This window comes from Rhinolophus ferrumequinum, chromosome 7 (genome assembly GCF_004115265.2).
Source record: "Rhinolophus ferrumequinum isolate MPI-CBG mRhiFer1 chromosome 7, mRhiFer1_v1.p, whole genome shotgun sequence".
Taxonomy (NCBI): Eukaryota; Metazoa; Chordata; class Mammalia; order Chiroptera; family Rhinolophidae; genus Rhinolophus; species Rhinolophus ferrumequinum.
In genome coordinates, this window is record NC_046290.1 from 92,183,600 (window position 1) to 92,207,114 (window position 23,515).

The 23,515-nt window shown below is 42.5% G+C and overlaps 1 protein-coding gene across 1 annotated transcript; it reads left to right on the forward strand.

Moving 5' to 3' along the window:
* Positions 1 to 122: 122 nt before the first annotated feature.
* On the forward strand, positions 123 to 23,416 carry PRKRIP1 (PRKR interacting protein 1). Its single transcript, XM_033110211.1, has 6 exons — positions 123 to 285; positions 969 to 1,047; positions 1,841 to 1,941; positions 7,461 to 7,546; positions 9,215 to 9,282; positions 22,975 to 23,416. The coding sequence occupies exons 1-6, from the start codon at positions 160 to 162 to the stop codon at positions 23,070 to 23,072; spliced, it is 558 nt and encodes a 185-aa protein (XP_032966102.1). The 5' UTR covers positions 123 to 159; the 3' UTR covers positions 23,073 to 23,416.
* The last annotated feature ends 99 nt before the right edge of the window (positions 23,417 to 23,515 follow it).

Below are 23,515 nucleotides of genomic sequence, written 5' to 3' on the forward strand. Positions count from 1 at the left end.
TTTGATCAAAATAACCCACCCGGCCTCGGGCTCATGAATATTCAGCAGGCTGCTGCCCGCCCGCGACTCCGTCCCAGCCCCGCCCACCAGGCCGACGGCGCCCGCGTCATCCGTGCGCGCCGCCGCCGCCGCCGCCGCTCGCCTGGGAACGGAGCTGTCATGGCGAGCTCAGCCGCCCCCTCCGTGCGGCCCCCGAGGCCCAAGAAAGAGCCGCAAGCGCTCGTCATCCCCAAGAATGCGGCCGAGGAACAGAAGCTCAAGCTGGAGCGGCTCATGAAGAACCCGGTGAGACGAGGCGCGGGCGCCAAGCCACTCTGAGTACCACCTCTTAACGTGCCCGCGGGCCCCCCTCCTCCGCCTCCAAACGCGGGGCCTCAATGCCCGAATCCCAGCGCCAGACCTTAGGAAGGAATAGGCCGCCCCCGAGATAGGACGCTTTCTTCTGCCCTGTGTGAGACCCCAGCCGGGATGAGGGCGCTGTGCAGTGGCTTCCGTGCTCTCAGACCTTTTCCGGTTCAGCTTTGTGCACAGAAGCGTTAGACTGGAAAGATAGACTCGGTGGGTTAGCACAAGGCTTATTTTCTTCGTTATTGTTAGAGAGCCATGCGGGCAAGTCACTCCCTCCGTCCAGGCCTCGGACTCCTCGGTCATAAAAATAATTGGATGAGAGGGTCTCTTATACCTTTGACTAGAAAGGGTTGACTCCTCGTGTAATAGGATTCAAGTTACAGGTTTCCAGTTCTTCTCTGGAAAGTTACGTGTAGACTTGGCAAAGCTGTGTAATAGACCCCAAAATATACAGGATGAAATAAAGCTAAGACATAGGGAAGAAGATAAAAATCAGCTTTGAGTCCAAGGAGCAAAAACAGCCTTTCTTCACTAGTCCACTTAATATTCTTTGGTTATAAAAGATACGACTTTGTTAGCAGGTTTATACTTACAAACGCTTTCCTGTTTAAATGTTTCAGGACAAAGGAGTTCCAATTCCAGAAAAAATGAATGAATGGGCACCTCGACCTCCCCCAGAATTTGTCCGAGATGTAATGGGTAATGTCTTTTCGGAGAGTGTGTGTGTATGTAAATATAATTTTAGAACTGTAGATGTAAAAACTCTGAAGTTAGTATATGTTAATTAGATCTCTAATAGGGGAACAAAATGTTCACTGGTCCAATAATTTGTTCTCACAGCAAAGAGGTATTGTTGCTTATGGTTTGACATTAGAGAATTTTCTTCTGTGTCGTTTTTAATAATGGCTCATATTGGTTTTTTCCTAAATGGAAATGGTTTTATTATCTTGTTGGGTTGTAAATTAACTATTCCAATTATAAAGAAAAATAAATAATAGAGGTATAAAAAAGTTTGAACCACCTGTAATTTCATCATTCAAATTGTAACATTGTGATAGCCTTCCAGACCTTTTTACAGTCAAAACCAGTCATGTGTAAGAAAAAATGTTTTTATGAAAATATGGTTCTACACATACCATGTGGTAACCAACTTTTTTCACTTAATATATCGTGGACATCTTTTCAGCTCAGTAAAAATTTAGCACATTAAATGGTGGGGAGGAAAGGATCATAAGCTCTCTCCTAGGAACTGCACTCTGTTCCTTCTCTTAATACTGCATTAGGGTGAAATTTTTAGGGACTTCATATTCAACATTCATGCAACAAATATTTAATGATGCCTACAATATGCTAGATTCTGTGGTACAGTGGGGAATAAGACAGACATGGTCCCTTCCATTACTTCAGTTTCTTTCTTTGGTCACTTTTGATTAAGGGTAGCCTATGTTGATGACTGCAGTTTATCAAGAACTCTGAACTGTCCTGGCTGTAGGTTCAAGTGCTGGGGCTGGCAGCGGAGAGTTCCACGTATATAGACATCTGCGCCGGAGAGAGTACCAGCGACAGGACTACATGGATGCCATGGCTGAGAAGGTCAGTGAGCAAGGAGGCTGGCTGAGCCCTCAGGTTTGAGCAATGTGCACTCATAACTTTTAGAAAAAAGTATGTGAAGAGGAGCAGGTTCACCTGGGTGTTGCTTGTATAAAGGCTGTCTTTTAAAGTCAGCGCTGGAAACAGACATCAAGTAGAGTCCAGGTCATTCCTAGGTCAGACTCAGCACCGCAAGATAATCACACTAGGAGATGAATGAGGGTGGGAAGACTTCCGTGTGTATAGGAGGGCATAGCAGAATCCCCTCTCCCTTCCAGGCCACTTGCCAGGAAATGGAATAAAAAGCAGGATCTCCTGCACCACTTGTTATTATTTCTCTATTCTCTCTTTTTGGCCCAATGCCTATAATTCCAGTTAGCTGTGTGTGTGTTGTGAATAGTATGTGCTTTCGTGTGCTTCTTTGAGTTTTCTAGCTGGCATTTCTTCGTGACAAGTGTCAAGTAATAATTAAGAATTGAGAAGTGTTTTAGAAATTGTGCTATAAGAACTATTAAGCTTTCTGTTACTTGACTGGAGGGGCCAGAAATCTCTCTCTTGTTTAAAAAATTCTCTTTTGGACATATCACTTGTTTTATTTTTTGAATTAAAATTTGGAGTTATTTTATCCACATCCAAATCTTGTTGGATTATTTAAAACTAGAATTGAGTTGAATCTGTAACTTAACTTGAATAAGAATGGATGGTATAGTTTTTAGTCATCCCCTCTAGAAACTTTCTCGTTTTTCATTTGTTTAAATCTTTTTGTATCAGTGATGATTTGTGGAGATTTTGCTTATATCTCACCACATTTACTTAAGGATATTTTAAGTTTTTTGATTGTGATGGTGCTAGGTGGTCCTCTATTTTATTATTTGCAATTAGTGAGAAGCAGAGAAAATAATCCTGACTTTTGAATAGTGCTCTTTTGCCCACCTTACTATTCATAAAAATCAAATATTATTTGGCTGGTTATTTGTGATTTTCCAAATTTGATTTCTCCTAACACTGTGCATGAGAGTTTGTTCCTTGTTCTTGATCTTACAACATGCACCAGAAAAGTTCGTTTCCTCACTCTGACCATAACGCCTGTTACTTCATGGAGTACATGTGTACATTTTAGAGAGATTCCAATACTTTAAAATGATACTTATTTGTTTGCTTTTTGTAAAAGAGGACACTACTTTACCCAATAGTATTTGATTTTCCAATAATTTGATTTAAAAAAATTAGACTCTGTAGAATTTCTTCCTATATAAAAGAAATAAAATACTTTTAAAAATTAAAACAAACATTCATACCCTCATATAAATAGAACACTACTTAGCAATAAAAAGGAACAAACTACTGATATATGCAACAATATGGATGATTCTTAAAAACAGGCTGAATGAAAGAAGTCTTACACAAAAGAGAGCTATTGATCGATTCCATTTATATGGAAATTAATTTTTGTGGAAAAAAATCAACAGTAGTTGTCTCTGCGAGTTAGAATAAGGGATTGACTGGGAAGAGGTATAAGGGAACTTTCTGGGGTAATCAAATTGTACACTCAAGATAAGAGCATTTGGGCCAGCCCGGTGGCTCAGGCGGTTAGAGCTCCGTGCTCCTAACGCTGAAGGCTGCTGGTTCGGTTCCCACATGGGCCAGTGGGCTCTCAACCACAAGGTTGCCAGTTCGACTCCTCGACTCCCGCAAGGGATGGTCGGCAGCAGCCCCTGCAACTAAGATTGAACACGGCACCTTGAGCTGAGCTCCCAGATGGCTCAGTTGGTTGGAGCGTGTCCTCTCATCTGCAAGGTTGCCAGTTTGACTCCTGCAAGGGATGGTGGGCTGTGCCCCCTGCAACTAATAATGGCAACTGGACCTGGAGCTGAGCTGCGTCCTCCACAACTACGATTGAAAGGATAACTTGACTTGGAAATAATCCTGGAAGTACACACTGTTCCCCAATAAAAATCTTTTAAAAAAAGAAAAAGAAAGATAAGGGCATTTTATTGTATGGAAGTATTACCTTAAATGGAAAAAAAAAATAGAAAAACCATAAGCAAATACTAAACTTTAGTTGATGTGTGTGCTTAAATCTTTAGAAGTTAAATGTCTTGATGACTGCAACTTTGAAATGCATCGAAAACATGAGACTGATTGATGGATGGATAGAGGTATAGATAGGTAGGTAGATATGTGATAAAGTGAGTAGCAAAATGTCAATTGTAGAATCTAGGTGGTGGGTATATGCACTGTGTAAGTCTTCCAACTTTTCTGTTTGAAATTTTTCAGTGAAAAACACTAGGGATAATATTAAACCAAAGAGACAGACAAAATACAGAAGAAAATATGTAAAAATTTACTGGAATGGCCAAAATTGAGTTTGAAAAATATCTTTATGATTTTTGGGGTCATTGTCATGGTTTTCACCTGGTATTTGCTTGTCCTGCAGCCTTTCTTAGCCCCCCAGATGCTGGTTCTTCTCCAGCTACTGCCATCCCTTGGTTGTAACATTCTTAATTCTAGTGGGAAGTTTCAGGTAGCTCAGTTTCAGGTGGCTGGTTGCACAGCTATACCAGGTCACTGATAGGTTTGCCACTATCAGAAATAAACAAAACCCTATATGGAAACTATCAGAGGCACTTTTTTTATTTTTAAACTGCTTTAGAGGGGAGTAAAGAAATAGAGCAGGCTATTGTCTCAAATACCATGAGTTAGTCTGAAGTTTTTATATATTGATTAAAGACCCAGAGAAAATACAGAAAACTGTTTTACAAACTGAAACCATGCAGACACAAAAGAAATTTATTTCACATTGTGAAAGACAGGCCCTGAGGTTAGAAGAAAAAGCGAGGCAAGAGAATCCTCACCTTTCACAGTGACCTCTGCCAGCACATCTGACTTGAGTCCTTGCACAACCAGGTCAGCAGCCAGTGGGAGCTCTGTTTAGTTCACTTGGTAAATGCGGCTGCTTCAGCAGCACAGAGTAAGACATTTACAGCTCAGCTGCTAAACAAACCGCGTGCGTTTAGCTTTAAGCCATTTGCTTTGTATTAGGTTGGTGCAAAAGTAATTGCGGTTTAAAAGATTGTTACGCAGCAACCTAACCGTCTGTCCCCTCGCGCCTATCCCTAAAGAAAGAAGAGTCTGTGAGACGGATCCTTTCAGGGACTTTGCACTATCTGTGTGTTTACACCTTATGTCTCTGTTTGACCCCAAAAGATGGCTGGTCAGCCAATGACGGGTAAGATTCCCCAACGGGGGAGGAACCCAAGCCAGGCGCAGCTGCGTGGGGACCACCAGAAGAACTCACAGGGTCAATAGAGGTGGGCACAGCCCCCCACCTTCCCCCGGCAAAGGAGTGCTTCTGCCTATGTGGCTATATTCCTTCCCACAACCTGCTTGGGAAGTGATTCAATGATGTGATAACATCAGTTCTTCCATTCTTGTCAGTAAGTTTCAGCATAAAGGATTTGTCCATGGGGAGGCACATACCACAGTTGTTAAGACATCATGGGACTTTCAATTCCAGCTGTTTGCAGGCAAGGGTGATTGGTTTGAATCAGTTTTCTGGGATGGTGTATGAGACTCACAGACCGTGGAGAAAACAATGTTACTTCCTTGTGTGTATATCAGTAAAAGCCACACGGTGGCCGATTCGGGGCTCTCAGTCCTTTGAGGCTGGGAGACCCTTGGCCCTCTGTTTCATAACTTTCTTAATTTCTGTTTCTTTCTTAACCCTTCACCACCCCTTCTCATTCGCTCACTGCCTGTGTTGCACTGGATGCGACAAAAGGTCCAAAATAATTGCAAAAACCCCAATTACTTTTGCACCAACCTAATAGTTTTCCTCTGAAAAGCTGATTTTCTTCTTGAAGAGAGATCCTTCTTTTTTATTTCATAATTTCTGGTCTCAGAGAGAGTTTATTTGTCACTAAGCAGATCCACAGAGGCCTGGCAGTGTGGATCAGCAGATGTGTTGCCACCTCTCCGTCCTTTGTTGGCTCCATTTTTTACCCCATTGACCTGTATGGCTGTGACTAGAAGAAATAGAGATGACACTTTGTTTCAGTAGCTGTCTTTGTGTTTACAGGTGCTTTCCTGTGGGTTATCGCATTTCATTATTCTTCCTAAAGACTCTGGCAGAAAGGAATTATTTCGTGCATTTTATAGATGAAGAAACTGAGGCTTAGAAACAGGGAGCTGCTAGGAAGAATATAAGGCGTATGTGTGCATGTGTGAGTGCGTGTGCACTCTCGTATACATATACACGTGTGTGTGTTTAGTAGCTGGTGATGGCAGTATGTGTTATGCTGCTTTAGAATCAGTCATGTGATAACCATAGTTAGTTAGGATTTAAAAATTTCACGGTTCCAGCCAGAGGCCATCTGATGAGTTCCCGTCGCTGTAAAGAAAAAACACTCCTGTGTGTCTCCTCCACTATACTTCTGATCACCAAATATGTGGGGATTTCCCCACACCAGACAATTCTGTGACACCAGCTGAGTGTCCTACAATTTAACTCAATTGTCACTATCAGGAAATAGTTAACTGCAGGCTAAGGGTTCAGTCCCACAACACTGCCCCCGTCTCCCCTTCAAAGGCCAGTGACAAGTCCAGGTTGTCATCTGTGCCTCTGACCAACTGGCTGTAAATCAGAGATTTCCCACGATCTCGAGTTCAATTAATTTGTTTAGAGGGGCTCACAGGACTCAGGAAAACATCTGATTTAGTAGATTTCTGGTGTGTAATTAAAGGATATAACTCAGGACAGCCAGGTGGAAGAAGGGGTGAGGAGCTCACATGCCTCTCCCAGCACCTCCACGAGTTCACCAACCTGGAAGCTCTCCAAAATCCAGCCTTTTGGGATTTTTGGAGGCTTCAGTGTGTAGGCAGGGTTGATTAAATCAGTGACCTTTGGTGATTGATTCAACCTCCAGCCTCACCTTGCTCCCTGGAGGTCAGAAGTTGGTGCTGAAAGTTCCCCTAGCAACCAGCACTCTTCCTGGGGTCTTTTCAAAAGTTGCTGGTTAACAGAAACTCTTGTGGTTGAATAGAGGATTGTTATGAATAACAAAAGACCTATTTCACTTTTATCTCTAGCTATTTCAGGAATGGGGGACAAAACCAAATATAATAAAAGGTGTTTCTGTGGCTCTTACATAGGACATTTACAATAATTTAGCAGCTCTGTGCCGGAAACAGTGGATGAAGATCAAATATATATTTTTATTATAAGTCACAGTATCGCACTAAGGTCCTGGCTAAACACAGCTGCAAGTGCTGCCTCTGCCTCAGGAAATACAGGGAGCTCCCTCTCGTGCTTTCTTCTCTTACTTATTGTATATGAGGTATCTTAATGAACTGAAAGAGTTACTTCGCCACCTGAGAGCCATATATTGATTTCCTGCCCCACTTTAAAGTGGCCCTGGAGACCTAGAGGTACCCGTAGCACCCCCACTGGTGTGACTTCTAGAGCTCTGATACCCAGCCTAGAGTGTGTCTAAATGATTTTTATTTTTATTTTTTTTTTGCAGCAAAAATTAGATGTAGAGTTTCAGAAGAGGCTGGAAAGGAATAAAATTGCTGCAGAAGAGCAGACGGCAAAGCGACGAAAAAAGCGGTGAGGGCTTTGTGGCATCCCATCACTAATGAGACTTATGGGCAAAAAATGGGAAAGCTCTTGGTCCTGGTGATGCCAGCAGAGCGACTCCCCCAGAGTGGGGACTCAAACCCTGGGTCGAGAAGGTTCTTGGCTTCACCTAGGACAGAATTCAAGTGTAAACCGATACAGAGTTTAAAGTGAAGGTAAGTTTATTTAGCAGAGTGAGTAAGAAAAGGAAGGTAACTCCACAGACAGCGTGGCGGTCTCTAATCGCTAGTGGAAGAGAGACCCCCTCCATCCACGGGGCTGGGGTTTGTTTATTTGTGTTACGGAAAATTTCTTGGTATGGAGGAAAGAAAGACAATGGTAAGTTTAAGATGCAAGATTGAAGAATAGAGGCAGGTTTATCTTTAACTTTGTAAGGCACACCTGTGGCATATTTGTATGTGGCTTAACTATGGGTGTGGCCATAATGGAATCTCTGCTTAACAGCCTTTGGATGGTTCTGTGGGATTGATTAACGTCTGCCTGAGTTCTGTGCCTTGGAGCACGTAGGCAGCAGGCTTGGAATCCAGCCTCCTAGTTTCTTCTTTTATAAAAATATTTCTCATCCCCCTTCCCTAAATTACTTGCAGTCGAAAGTTCACTTGTGTCACCTGTTGTGGTCTTGGGCAATACAACCCACTGTGGAACAATCCAGTACCTGCCTGGCTTTTCTTCCAGTACCTGGGGAGAGATCAAGTCACTTATTGTGCCCCTCTCGCAGTTTGTTAAATTCTCCAAAGCTTGGAGGTCAGCACTTGGGTGATTGCATGAATTTCTGTATCTTCACTTCTGTATTTTAACATCAGGTTTAACTAGGTGCTGGCAGCAAGCTTCTTTCTCATTTAGCATCTTCCTTAAATTGGGGTCTATGACCTCCCTAAATGACTACATGAGTATACAGGCTACATGTGTGTGTGTTTTAATAAGTGTTCCCTTGTTGGCGTAAGAAATGTCCAAACTGGTAGAGGATTATTATAAAGAATTTATTTGATCCAAACTGACAGCAGTTGCCGGGAAGCAAAATCTTAAATGCTTCCCAGAGTGGCAGTTTGCAACTTCTTTTATGTATTTGAAATTAAGAGGGAAGTAAGGAAGATTACTGCAAGGTGGGGATTGGATTACAGGATTGTTAAGGTTATGTGCTCTCTTGAGGGTGGTTATTATGAAAAGAGGCATTTCAAAGGTGTGTTAACCTAGATGCACAGAAACAGTGGACAGGCTTGCTTAAGGCAAAGATAAACCTTTTACTAAAGAAGTTACATGCTTAGGAATTTATGATCAGATCACCTGTAAGGTTACTTTCCGTAGAACCCCTTTTTCATTCACACCCCCAACTTTTTGAGAGCCGAGCTTTATTCTAAAAAGAGTCCCTGAATACCTTGGAATGAAAAAGCATCTCCAGTATTTCTGAGATTGCTTTAATCACCTCAGGACTCCCGAGGATTTTCTCTTAACTCATGAAGAAAGCAGCTTGATAATGTTGATGTTGGAGTAGCAGAATCATAAAGTATTTCTTTCATTTTATTACTGTGGTGTTTGTGTAATTATAAAGCTTTTAAAGAGCCTATAAGTAGATGTTTCTGTTCTAAAATATACAAATAAGGTAGCCAAGGAATTAATGTATTTACATTACATTTGTAGCCAGAAGTTAAAAGAGAAGAAATTATTGGCAAAGAAGATGAAACTTGAACAGAAGAAACAAAAAGAAGGTGAGTGGTACCCACTTGTCTCGGTGGTGACCTTTCTTCACAGAATCTGACCTGTCAAAAGTGAGATTTAGAGTTTGGAGCTGGTTGGCTAGTGAAGAAATGAGGGCTTTTCTAGTAGTTAGGACTCATTTCATTGCAAGTGTCAGAAAGCCAAACGGGGTTAAACAAAAAGAAAGATACTGGCTCACGTGAAGTCCAGGACAGACATGGCTAGTCCAAGAGCTCAGTGTTGTCAGATTTTCACTGGCGTGCTGAAATATGATTGGCCCCTTCCCGGACCAATTTCTTTATGAGCTGTAAATGTACTGTGTGACTCACCGTATATGGAATGGTTTTTGACTGTTTCCCACTGTTTCCTAGAAGAAATTATTTTCCAGTGCCGAAATGTGATTGCTAGGACCGCATCCCTTAAATAACCCCCCTCATCACTTCTCCTGCCCTACCCCCAGCATGCACACTCACACAGGGATGTGGGGGTGCTGGGTCCAGTGACTGCAGCCTTGGGCACAGGAGTCAATCTCACGTTCTGCGGAAGGAGATACTAGAGCTTAGACGCATTATAGCGGGAAATAGACAGTTATCCTTGGCTCTAGGTCATTTGATCCTCTTTCCTCGGGGTCTGTTGCTTTTGCTGCTTGTTGTCATTGTTCTTCTATATGTTTAGTGACTTTCATGAACTAATTCTGTAAAGCCTATATTTGTTGTGTGTGACCACCAAAGTGTTAGCTTAGTGGCCCCTTGATGATTAGAGATTTCCTTAAATGCCTTGAACCAATAAATCTTCCAGTCTTTGCCAAGGGGTTCCGTGTGTGTGTTGGAGCATGCCTTCAACATTATGGCAGGCAGTGTACAATTTTGCATTAGTCTTCACTTCCTCCTTGCACAGAGTCTCAGGGTCAGCCAGAGGTGAGATTAGGGCCATCATTTGCCTTTCTTAGACATGTGCACAGCTCTGCACATGCATGTGGCCTTCTAGATTCCCAGCTTTTCCTCTTAAGCTTTTGATCGGCTTCTGTGATATTAAACAGTTGCCACCGATTATTTTTGACAAACACCCTGGGGGAAAAGGCTGTTTTACACTGAGTCAAGTTGAAAAAAGACAAGCCTTGAAAGTGGAAATTTCCAGGGAGCTGCCAGACAGATCAAATAAGGACAGAACTCTGTGTATGGAACTTCTGAGGATCTCCCAACACAGTTTACCTCCTCCGGTGGCTGTTAGGATGCTAGTTTTCACAGCTGCTATGGACTAGGAAGTTGGTTTTGAGGGCTAGCTCAGATCTGGGGAGAGAGGGTAGGGAATAGGGCAAGATAAAACACCACAGAGTTTGCTGTTTTTACCAAGATTCAGCCATTTTTCTCAAACAATCCAAGAAATATTTCCAGAGTTCTGAAAAGGTTGATTTTGATGATTATCGTCAGTGTTCTTGAGGCTTTTATCGAGGAGCAGATTTTTAGAGGTCTTTACTCTGCCATTCTGAAAGTGCTTCCAGCCCCTTAAATTTTAATTTACCTATATTTGAAATACTGTGTTTCCCTGAAAATCAGACCTAGCTGGACAATCAGCTTAATGTGTCTTTTGGAGCAAAAATTAATATAAGACCCGGTCTTATTTTACTATAAGACCCAGTCTTATATACTATACTATACTATACTATACTACCCTGCCTTGTATTAACTTTTGCTCCGAAAGACGCATTAGAGCTGATTGTCTGGCTAGGTCTTATTTTCAGGGAAACACTGTATGTTTCCTGTAGACATCAAATGTTTGGGATATGTTTTTTATCCATTCTGACAGTCTCTATCGATCTTTTTACTGATGTGTTTGAATTTTAAGACTACCATTTTATTTGGGTTTTGTTCCCTCTGTTTTTGTTTCTCAGTTTTCCCTTCCCTTCTTCTTTTGGATTATTTGAACGTTTTTATTCCATTGTAATTTATCTATTGTGTTTTTAACTACAGTTGACCCATCAACAACGTGGAGATTAATTTAAGGGTGCCAACACCTCCCCCACCCACCCTGCAGTCAGAAATCTGAGTATTTGTAACTTAAGTCAGCCCTCCACGTATGCTGATTCTCATCCACAGTTGGTTGAATCTGCAGATGAGAAACCCAAGGATACTTACTAAAAAAAAAAGTCTAAGTTGACCTGTGCAGTTCAAACCCATGTTGTTCAAAGGTCAACTGTATATCCCTTTTTGTAGCTTTTTAATTGTTCCCCCAGAGATTACTATATACGTACCACTTTCACAGTCTAGTTAAAATAGTGTTTCACCACTTTACTTGGAATGTAGAAGCTTCCCCACATAGCTTCCTTTATTCTTTATGTTGTAGTTGCCCTGTGTATTGCATCTACATACATTGAAAACCACATTAGATAATGTTACTATTTTTGTTTGTAATCATCAAATATATTTTAAAGATCTCAAGAGGAGAATAGTCTAGAATTGCAACCAGATAATTAACTTTTTCTGTTGTTCTTCTTTTGTTAGTGATGTTCCAAGCTTCCTTCTGGTGTCATTTCCTTGTGTCTGAAGAACTTTCGTTAGTCATTCAGTTAGAACAGGTCTGCTGGCTATGAATTTTCTTAGCTTTTCTTTATATGAGGCTATCTTTATTTCACCTTTGTTCCTGAAGGACACTCTCACTAGATATAGAATTCTGTGTTGGCATTTTTTGTCAGCACTTTAGAAATGTTCCACTTTCTCTGGCCTCCATGGTTTCTGATAAAAATCTGTAGTCATTCAAATTGTTCTATTATTGTTTTTCTCTGGCTGCTTTCAAGATTTCTCTTTAGATATCAGCAGTTTGATTATGATGTGTCTGCACACAGATTTCTTTGGGTTATCCTGTTTGGAGTTCACTCAGCTACTAGAATATATAGCATATGTCTTTTGTCAAATTTGGGAAAATTCTTTTCAGTTATTTATTTACTTTTTGTCTCTTGTTCATATTGGATAATTCCTATTGATTTTATTGATTTGACTTAAAGCTGTCACTTTCCTGTGTCATCTCCATTCTGCTATCTCTGATCCTATCCAGTGAATTTTCTATCTCAATTATTGTTTTTCAGAAAAGTTCTAAAATTTCCATTCATTCTTCTTTCTACCTTCTATTTCTTTGCTTCAGTTTTCTACCCATTTGTTTCAAGAGTGTTCACCCTTCCTCCCTCCCTGGAAAATTTTTTAAACAGTTGCTTTAAAACATTTGGTAATTGCAACATCTGGGTCATCGCAGTATTGGTGTTCGTTGATTGTCTGTCCCCATGCAAGTTGAGGTTTTCCTGATTCTTCACAGACATCTTGAACATTACATTGTGAGGCTCTGGTCTTGTTGATATTTGTTTTAGCAGGCAGTCAACCTGGTTGTGTTCAGAACATGGGTTCTGACCAGCTTTCTGTGTGCTGTGTTTCCAACGGCAGTTCAGTTTTCAAAGTTTTTGCTGTGCTCTCCAGATGTGTCCTGCATGTGCCACCCAGTGGCCAGTCAAGGTTTAGTTCTTTGAGTTCGGTTCCCAAAGTGTTTGGTATGATTAGGGCGAGATCTGTACGCACTGTCAGGGTGAGCCCAGGCGTTCATAAGCAACTCTGTGGTGTCTTTTCTAATCTCCTCCCTCTCCCTGATCTCCCCAGCCATTTCTGGTTTGGGGCTCCCCTTTTCAGACCTCCAGCCTGAAAGCTGGAACTTTAGTTACTCACTCTGCCACATACTCCTGCACCTGCATCCAGCGCCGAGCAGTCAGAGGACAGAGAAGAAAAGCAACAGGGGCTTGCCCGACCATCTTAGGACCACAGATCCTGTGATCAAAGAAATTAGTTCCCCTCCGAAGTTTTCGTGCCTGCAAGCTACTATTGCTGCCCCAGGCACTGTTGTCACCATGACCCCAGCGGAATTGTCTGGGAGCTGGGGTGTGAGAGAATGGAGAAAAGAGAAGAAATACAAGGATTTCCCTCGCTCTGGGCATTAGGAGTCCCCTTTCTTATTTGTCAGACCAGTACTAAAAGGTTTCTCTTGGAGCTCTGTCTGTCTGTGCCCAGTCTCCACTTCTGGGTGTTAGAGCGCCCTGAGTCCATTCTTGGGGATAGTGGAGGTGGAGGGGGAAAAAACCCAGGAAACTCAATTCTATTCCTGGAGCACTTTGTATTCTGATCTTTTCCCCCAATCTGCTTTTTGGAATCCATGCATTCTGTCCCCGTTCTAGAGTTGTAGAGAGTTGTAGTGGAGGGACGGAGTTGAATGTACTTCCTCTATCTTACCTGGGACCCTCTATTTGTTTTCCTGAATCCAAATACAGGACTTTACATTCAGCTCTTCTGTATTTTAACTTGGTGTTATTGGCTCTGTTGATTGAGGTTTCCAAAATCCTTTTCAGTTCTGGAATTCAGCCTATTACCATGTCTTTCTCGTGTTGTCATGGGCGGTTTGATAAACATATGTCCTTTGTCATTGGTAAAAATGTTGAGCCAAACTGGGCCAGAGCCCTCAAGCATCTACTAGAGAGCTCCATCTAGGCTGGCACACACCTGTTCACTAAGACTCTGGGTGGAGTTATTCTCCAGCTCCGAGTCAGCTAGACTCACTCTTGTTTCATCCTGCTTACAGAGATGTCGTAGGAAACTAAGAGGTAATTTGAGGTCGTGAAGTAAGTACAGTAGATGTAAGTTCTAGGCTCAGCTCTCGCTCTGGCTCACCCTTACCTCAAGCACCTGGCTTCTCATGTTTGAGCCGTTTTTTTTTTTTTTTTTTTAGCTTATAAAATGATAAGCTCTTTCTGGATCTAAAATTCTGCAATTTGATAATTCTGCCAAATGCCTTGCTGTAATGAAGATATACCATATTGGTAGAGGTAGAGGGAATCCCTCATCAGTAAATCTAAGAACCCTTTCAGAATAAGAATCTGAAGTTAGTTTACTTGAGTTTGTATTTTTTTTTTTTACTTTATTTTTGGTTTTTTAAAAATTTATTTATTGGGGTGACATGGTTAGTAAAATTATATAGATTTCAAGTGTACATTTCTATAAAACATCATCTATATATCACATTGTATGCTCACCACCCAGAGTCAGTTCTCCTTCCATCACCATATATTTGACCCCCTTTACCCTCTTCTACCATCCCCCCGCCCTCCTTATTCTCTGGTAACCACCAAACTGTTATCTCTGTCTATGGGTTTTTGTTTGTTTGTTTGTTTGTCTTGTTCCTTTGTTGCTTTCAGTTTTATATCCCACATATGAGTGAAGTCATATGGTTCTTGACTTTTTTCTGTCTGACTTATTTCGCTCAGCATGATAATCTCAAGATGCATCCATGATGTCGCAAATGGCAGTATTTCATCTTTTCTTATGGCCAAGTAGTATTACATTGTGTATATATGCCACGTCTTCTTTATCTAATCAACTATCAAAGGACACTTTGGTTGTTTCCCTGTCTTGGCCACCAAGGTTGTACTTAATGAACCTGTATTGGATGTTTGGAATCACTTATTAACTTTTTAGTAATTGGTTCTAGAATTGAAAAAGACAAGTGGCAGCATTACAGATGTGGCATTTTTTAAATTCTCGTTTTCTAACCCCTTTTAGACATTAGGTGCATACGATCATGCGGTTTTCAGTGAGCTTCCCTTAACATGCCTAAGGCTATAAGGAACATTTGAGGTCATACAACAGGTTTTAGTACCTGCAGGCAGATTTCATCCAGAGCCTTCAACTTGCTGAAAATGGCCGTGTGCCTTTTCACTGGGTCTCCCCCTGTCCTGAGCTTCACTTCTATCAAAAAGATGGATGTCTGTGCCCATGTCACATCATGAAGTCACATCATAGTCACACAGTGTCTTTTTCAAACAGGGTGCTGATCTTGTACTCACTGGGTCATGAAATCATTTTAGAGTTTGCAGCCATTGTGTTTTTCAAACAATAAAATAGACCAGGAGATATCCTGGTGCATCACACTCGGCATAAATATGTTGTGAACCTTTCTTTCAGTTTCTATGTGGGCTGTGGGCTTTAGTCAAACAACTTTGAAAATCATTGTTAAAATGCATGGGCCCTGTTTTTAGACTTCATTGTGAAGTTAGCACCTGCACATATTAAAAAATGATTAGTAATTATACACGGTTGTATATGCTTCTTACCAAATGAGCACGATAGAGAATGCTATAGGGATAACTGTTATAAAAATGGTTTGTGTGCCTTTACCTCGCCTTCTCAGTGTTCCTAATTTTTCATTTTGTGAAAGAGAAAATAGATTTTCTAAGTGCCTGTTTGAAATGAATAGAAACTTAATGTCCTGATACCCTGTTGTGCCACAAGGTGGCTTCTGTGCGCCATCAGGTTCTTGATGGACTTGGGAGGTAAATCACTCAAGTTTTTGGCTCTTGTAAAAGGCAGGAAGGGGCAGCTGGCTAGGAGTTCCCTTCTGTTGTTGGAGAGAACATATCCCCACTTGTTGTCCATACTGGCCCAGTAGTTCAGTGAAGGCACCATGCCGCGTGGGACTGGTGTCTAAATGACACTGTGGGGTGGCATTAAGCCTATTTGGATTATTGTGGAGTCCTGAACTCCCAAAACAATGTGTTCTAACACCAGTGTTACTTGTCCTAGCACAGGCCTGCCTACCAAAGAAATGCTGGGCGATCTTAAGATGATTTATTACTAGGTATATTAAGTGCAGTTTCTCAGCCTCAGGACTGTTGAATTGACATGTAGGGCCAGAAAATTCTTTCCATCGGGGCTATATCCTGTGTATTGTAGGATGTTTACCAGCATCCTGGCCTCTACCCACTAAATACCAGTAGCACCCATCCTCCCCTCGGTCACTGACATGCAAAAATGTCTTCAGACATTGCCAACTGTTCCCTAGTGGGGGAGGGGGATAAAACTGCCCCCAGTTAAAACTTACCTCAACTGGTATCTGGTGTTCGGAAAGTACTCAGTATATTTTGGATTGAACTGTTTGTTTCAATGCCAAAATCCTTATATATGTTGGAAAATTATCCACATCCCTTGTCTTTTGAAAATAAGGTAATAATGATTATTTTAGAAATTTTTGGAATGTGCAGAAAATAATAAAGTCAAAAATAAAAAATTATCTATAATCCTTACTAAAGTAATCACTTTAACATTTTGACATTTATTTCAATTTTATGATATACATTATGTAAAACCTGTTTATATAAATGCGATATTTTGGGTTGTCCTAATTTTATCACATAACATTGTGTCACAAATATTTTCCCATGTTCTTGCAATTCCGTAGTGCGAGGGATTTTTTTCCTAGTCTAGTCATTCATCTGGTTAAAAAAAGTCAATAGTTTCAGTTACACTTAGTGGCACTTTACCTAGTATTCCTATATTCTGCAAATGAAATCTCAGACTCTTGGATTTTAAAACATTATGTAATGGAAAAAGCTCAGATATCGTTCTCATACATCACCTTTCTCTTCATTTTCTTTTAATCTTTCTCAATATACGTATGTCATTTGTACGTAGTTACAATCATCTTGTATGAGCAGTTTCTGATTTTATTTAACATAAACATTTCCAGTCCTTTATAATTTTTCCAGTGACTGATAATATCCATCAGTTAACATGCCCTGATATACCTAACCCTTCCCCTTTTGTTAAACATTAGGTGGGTTCTAGTTTTTGTCTCCTTTAGAAGATACTTTAGTGAATATTACATACCTGTCTCTCTTCCCCCTACTGGGTGTTTTCCTTAAGATAATATAGCAGTGGGAATGACTAGAGCACAGAGTCTAGAAAGATTTCAGGCCTCTTGAAATGTATTGCCCTTTTCTTTCCAAGGAAGTAGTACCAGTTTTTACTGTCATCAGCAGTATGCAGCGGTGTGCACTTTTACCATATCGTTGCCGGCACTGGCTTTTAAAAGTTATTCCTCCCCATGGATAAGAATATGACTTCAGAGGAAATTACGGTCTTAGTAAAAACTGAGGATTTAGTAAAAACCTTAAAAACTACAGATCCAGATCTAGCAGGACGTGGTAGCAGCCTCCACTCTCTTCCCACCCCACCTCCCCCACCTCCCTCCTGTGTACAGCCTCCAAAGCTCTTGGTAAAACATAGATGGGGTTGTCATTTGTGCTTCTGCTTGTGTAATAACAACAGCTGACATTTACTGAACATTTGTTATGTATGTTGCCCCGGTTCTACATGTTTTGCAGGTATTAAGTAACGAGCCTCACAGCGGCCCTGCGATAGGCAGGTGTTAGCCCCATTTTACAAAGGAAAGCTGAATAAAGTACAGACTTTAGCTAATACATGTTTCAGTATTGGTTGATTACTGTGACAAATGAACCATATTAACTTAAGATGTTAACAGTAGGGGAAACGGGGTGTATGGGAATTCTTTGTACTATACTGTCTTTGTATTTTTTCTATAAATCTAAAACCATTCTAGGGACCTTAGGCACCAAGCGGCGACGGCACCCGCAGAGCTAGAGGGAGTGAGTGCTGGGGTGGGATTTGATCCCAGATAATGTGTCACCACTGACTGTGGCCTTACCCACGAGGTGATCCTGCTTGAAACCTAGTCAGCAGCCCCTGCGTTCCTGGCACTCCCTGTGCGGCCTTTTCTGTCTCTTTTCACCACCAGTTTGGTCTGGCCACTCCCTGCCATCAGGCTCTGCTCTCACCAAGCTTATACCTCTGCTCATCCTCCTTGCTGCTCGTGTCCGGGCCTCTGCCCTTTTCTGTTTCATACTACCTGATTCTCCATCTGCTGGAGAACATACACTCGTCCTGCACCTTCCTCTGTCAATGTTTTCTTCTTTGTAAAACCTTTCCTAACGTCCCCCCACCCCCATCCTAGCTGATCTAGCCTTTCTCTCCACCTCGCTCCCAGAAGGCTTTGGTTATAGAATCTGCTAAATCACATAACATGCTTATCTCTTCAACTGTCATCTCAGTTCCATGAGGGTAGGACAGTGCTTTTTTTTTTTAATAAACTTTGATTTAGAATGATTTTAGATTTAGAGAAAAATTGCAAAGATAGTATAGCACAAAGAATTCCCATACACCCAGTTTCCCCTGTTGTTAACATCTTAATATGGTTCATTTATCACAGTAATCCACCGGTATTGAAACATGAATTAGTTAAAGTCCATACTTTATTCAGATTTTCTTAGTTTTTACCTAATGTCTTTTTTGTTTTCCAGAATCCCATCCGGGATATCACATTACATTTAATCATCATGTCTCCTTAGGCTCTTGTTAGCTGTGACGGTTTCTCAGACTTTGCTTGTTTTTGATGACCTTGAGAAATTTTTTTTTTTTTTTTTTAGTTGGGAAGCAGTGTGTGTTTCTCCAGGGTCCATCAGCTCCAAGTCGTTGTCCTTCAATCTAGTTGCGGGGGGTGGGGGCGCAGCTCACTGGCCCATGTGGGAATTGAACCGGCAACTCTGTTGTTCAGAGCTCACGCTCTAACCAACTGAGCCATCCAGCCGCCCGACCTTGAGAATTTTGAGGGTCATATGTTCTGTAGAATATCCTTCAATTGGGATTTGTCAGATGTTTTTCTCATGGTTAGACTGGAGTTACTTATTTGGGGGAGGAAGGCTACAGAGATAAAGTACCGTTCTTACCAAATCAGTGCTGCGTACTTCACCACGACCTGATACTGACCTTGACCACCTTGCTAACTAAGGCCATGCTCATCAGGATTCTCCGCTGTCAGTGACTCGTTTCTTCCCTGCCCTCACTTGTGCTCTTTTGCCTTTTGCACAATGTCATTTGGAAAGAAGTCACTCTGTACAGCCCGCACTTAAGGAGTGGAGAGTTATGCAGCCCCTCCACGAGAGAGTGGCCACAGAAATTATTTGGAATTCTACACAGGAGATTTGTTTCTTCTCCCCTATTTATTATTTGTATGGATGTTGGACTCGTGGATGTTTATTCTTTAGTTTTAATCCAGTATTACTTTATTTTGTTGCGCAAATTATTCCAGCTTGGCCATTGGGAGCACTTTCATTTGGCTCCTGTGTCCCTTTTCCATACTCCCATCTGTGTGTGTGTGTGTGTGTGTGTGTGTGTGTGTATGTGTGTGTGTTGTTGTTGTTGTTGTTGTTGTTTGGGTGGGATGGGGCTTTAGCACTTCCTTACTTTCTGGCACTACAAGATATTCCAGGCTTATCTTGTGTATTTCCAGACCTACAATCAGTCATTTCTCCAAGAAATCCTGGTTCCTTTTATTGGAGAATGATATGAGAAACCAACATCTGGGGACTAGATGTGTTCTTTACTACTAGGGTATTGCTGTTTTTAGGCCCTATGAACTGATAGATCAAAGAAATATATGTGTGTGTGTGTACTAAACAGGGTATATACACATATTTATAGGTATTTCTATATGTAATCATCTGTATCTGTATTAATCCAAAGGTGAGTTCAAACTGATGTCTCCAACTCTAAACCATTGCCACATGGATCATTCTAGCCTTTTCAGCGTGTTTGCCTGTCACCTCCCACTCCAGCAGTGAGTAACCTGCTGGAGTTTATCCATTTATCTAATTATTCAGCTCCAGTATACACAGACAGTGGTTTCAGAATTGTTAACCTGTTACGTATGGCAAACAGCTATATCAACTAGAGCACAGTGCTATGTAGAGTTCTTTTTGCCTTTAGTCTTACACACGCCACTATTTCCAAAATTGTTTAGGCGAGCACCTTTCCTCCACCCCCTTCACGGAGGTTTCATTCATTTGTAATATGGTTGGATTCATACATCACATTTTGCATTTCATTTTGGGATCCCTGACATCCTAAAATTTGCATACATTAAGGTTTATTCTTTGCGCTGTGAAGTTACATGAATATTGACAAATGCATAGTGTTATGTACCCACCATTACAATATTATTTAGAATAGGCTCACTGCCTTAAAAAAAAGAATCCCCTGTGCTTCACCTGTTCAACCGCCTCCCCACTCCCAATCCCTGGCAACCCCTGATCTGTTTACCATCCCTACAGTTCTGCCTTTTCCATGGTGTCATTTGGTTGGAATCGTGTAGGATGTAGTCTTTTCAGGCTGGCTTCCTTCACTTAACAGAACGCATTTAAGATCCATCAGATGGATCTGTATCCTTGTGTGACTCTATAGCTCATTCGTTTTTGTTACAGAATAGTATTCTGTCACATGGATGGACCACGGTTTGTTTATCCATTCACCTATCAAAGGACATCTGGGTTGTATCTAGTTTTTGGTGATTCTGAATAAAGCTGCTACAAACAGTTTCTGTGATGCTTTTTGTATCAAGTTTTCAGGTCTGTTGAGTATATTCAGGTGATTGCTGGATCATACAATATGATTATATTTAGCTTTGTAAGAAACTGTCAAACTATCTTCCAAAGGGGTCGTACCATTTTGCATTTCCATCACCGAGGAATGAGAGTTTCTCTTGCTCCACATCCTTACCAAGAGTTGGTGGTGTGAATTTTTAAAATTTTAGCCATGTCTTGTTTTAATTTTAAATTATGTCCTCAACCTTAAGCATAGTAGTGATAAACACTTCACTTTATTATTTATTTACGTTGAAAGAATGAATGGTTGAAACAATTTTGTTGAATCACCGAATGACCTGACTGTGCATCAGATTCAAGGTTCCCCCTTGAGAGATGCTTTCAGGCCCTGACACCACGTCTCCCACACGGGAATCAAGTGTATTTACTGTTACGTGAGGTGCTGTATCTTCAGGGGCCTTTCAATCACAGGGAATGCTTTGAGCCCTCCTCTATTAATCAGCATCTCAGGAACCAAAACACCCTGTTTCACAAATATCCACTATTTCACTGTTCCATTAAGATCAGAATTAAAGATCAAATCCTACACTCTTGTCCTGCTGTGTTCAGACCTGTGTGGGAGTGGTTCTTAGACCGAAGGCAGATAGAATACGCTACCTTACGGAACAAAACAAAAATAATGGGCAGTGTCAGCCTTGGAGCCCAGTCTAGAGCAGAGCTCCCCAGCTGGCATATGCTGATGGGCTGCAAGTGGCAAGGCCTTCAGGGTGGAGACTGAGGGCCCGAGGCCGTGGGCCAGTTGCCCCTTGTGCCATAGAAATATTGTCCTTTTCCACGCATGCCGTGACGTGACAGAGCTTGGGGAGTGCTGCCCTGAGTCCAGGGAGCTCAGAGCTCGGTTTTTGGTCCCTTTCTGGTTTTTCCCTCGACCTCTCCATAGTGTGCCCTTTTTCTTTATTGTGGTAAAATACACGTAATAGGATTCACCATCTTCACCGTTACAAGTGGACAGTTGAGTGGTGTTGAACACATTCAGATGGTTGTGCCTCCATCCGTCCCCATAGCTCTTCATCTTGTAACACGGAAACTATACCTATTAAACAATAACTTCCCACTCCCCTCTGCCAGCTCCCGGCAAGCACCACTTCACTTTCTGTCTGTGATTTTGACTATTTTAAGTACCTCCTATAAGAGGAATCATAGAGGATTTGTCTTTCTGTGACTTGCCCATCACACTCAGCATAATGTCCTCAGGGTTCATCCATGTTGTAGCAGGTGTCAGAACTTCCTTCCTTTTTAAGGCCAAATGATGTTGAATTATATGGATGGACTACATTTTGTTTATCTGTTCAGTATGCTCGCCTCACTCATGTGTCCAGCTTGCTTTTCTTTTGCCTGAGTTTCCATAGGCGTTCCTGCAGGCAAGACAGGCAGAGGCCTGGAGAGTCAGATAGCCCAGGTTTGAATGCTGGGTCCCTGTTTCCCTAGCACATTACTTCACCTCTCTGAGCTTTATTCCTCATACGCAAAGTGGACGTGTGGTAGTGGTACTTACCTCACAGACGCCTGTTAGAGTTAAACAGGACGGTAAAGACCGGAACCTGGCACACAGTAGGTGTTCCGCAAGCTCTTCGACCCTGTGAGGGCAGCAGGAGCAAAGCTCTGGGTGCCCGTGGGCTCTGGGGTGCTGGAGTTCCCGCGCGTCGGGAGGGAGGAGGCCCCCTGATGGGCCTGGGTGAGCCCACCGCCGGCACATGGCCGCCTGGGGTAGCCTGGGAGCTGAAGGACTGCTGCTGCTTCTGGGCTCTGGCTCGGCCGTGGTCCAGCTCTCACCCACCGCCTGTCCGCAGGAAGAGGGAGAAGTTGCGAACCAGTGTTCTTTATGCTCTGCTGTTGGCAGTTCAGGCACTGTGGGTACGGGCAGTCATGCCAGGGAAAACGCTAGAACTCAGAGCTGCACTCGCAGTGGGTCTGTGGGAAGAGCTGGGAAGCCGGCATATTTGTTGTGGGCAGAGCCCTCTGCTACAGTTTTTGAAAATCCTTCTGCAGACTGCAGCGTGAGAGCTTGAGCCATTCGCAGCAGCGCTGTCAGTGTTACATGTTAACCGGCTGGCTGGCTGGGGCGTTGTCCTGCCAGGATGGCAGTGAGCAGCATATGCAAGCAGTGGGGCTCGATCTGTGGGGTGTCAGGCTCTTGGGGGTGCTGCTGGACACACGGGGATGAGGTCCACCCGCCGGCAGTGGTAGGGCAGCTCTGTGACCAACGCTTCATACCTGGGGTGTGGCGCTGGGGACTGCTGAATGGGGACCTCGTGTGGCTCCTCGCTGCCTGTGTAGGAACAGCCAATTCCTCTGTTTCCTCAGTTCCCCACCTTTTCTAAAGCGCCCCTTGATTCTCTGAGTGAATTTGCATCTCTCTAATCTGAGTGTCATGTGATTACAGGACCCAGTCAGTCCCAGGAGCAGCCGTCCAGCAGCTCTGAGGAGGCGTCCGGGACAGAGGAAGAGGAGGAGGAGCCCAGCTTCCTCATGGGGCGGTGACAGTGTTGGGCCCAGCGCCCCAGAAAACCCTCCACACCGCCCGAGGGGAAAGGAGGCTGTTGCCACTCACTTTCTCTCCCAGGGCCTCGCTGGAGAGAAGCAAGTGGGAAGCCATCTAACTGCTCACAGCCCTGCCTGTTGTAGGACTCAGAGCCTGCGGCACAGACGAGACCAGTTCCTGGACACTCAGGGGCGTTGCTGAGCAGAATCCATTCATTTTCCTGCCAAAGGGGAGAGATGTATAACCGCCTGCCCCCATGCCTGTTCTCACGTATTTTGAGTGATGAGTTTGGGGGCTGGTTTCTGTGAAAGGAATGTGTATTTAGTAAAAAACAGAAAAACTAGGTTTTGTTTGGACCTGTGAAACGCGAAAGCTGTAGGGGAGGCTGTGAAATGAGGTGACAGGGGCCTGTTCCCAGATGCACTGAGGGAAATGGTTTTGG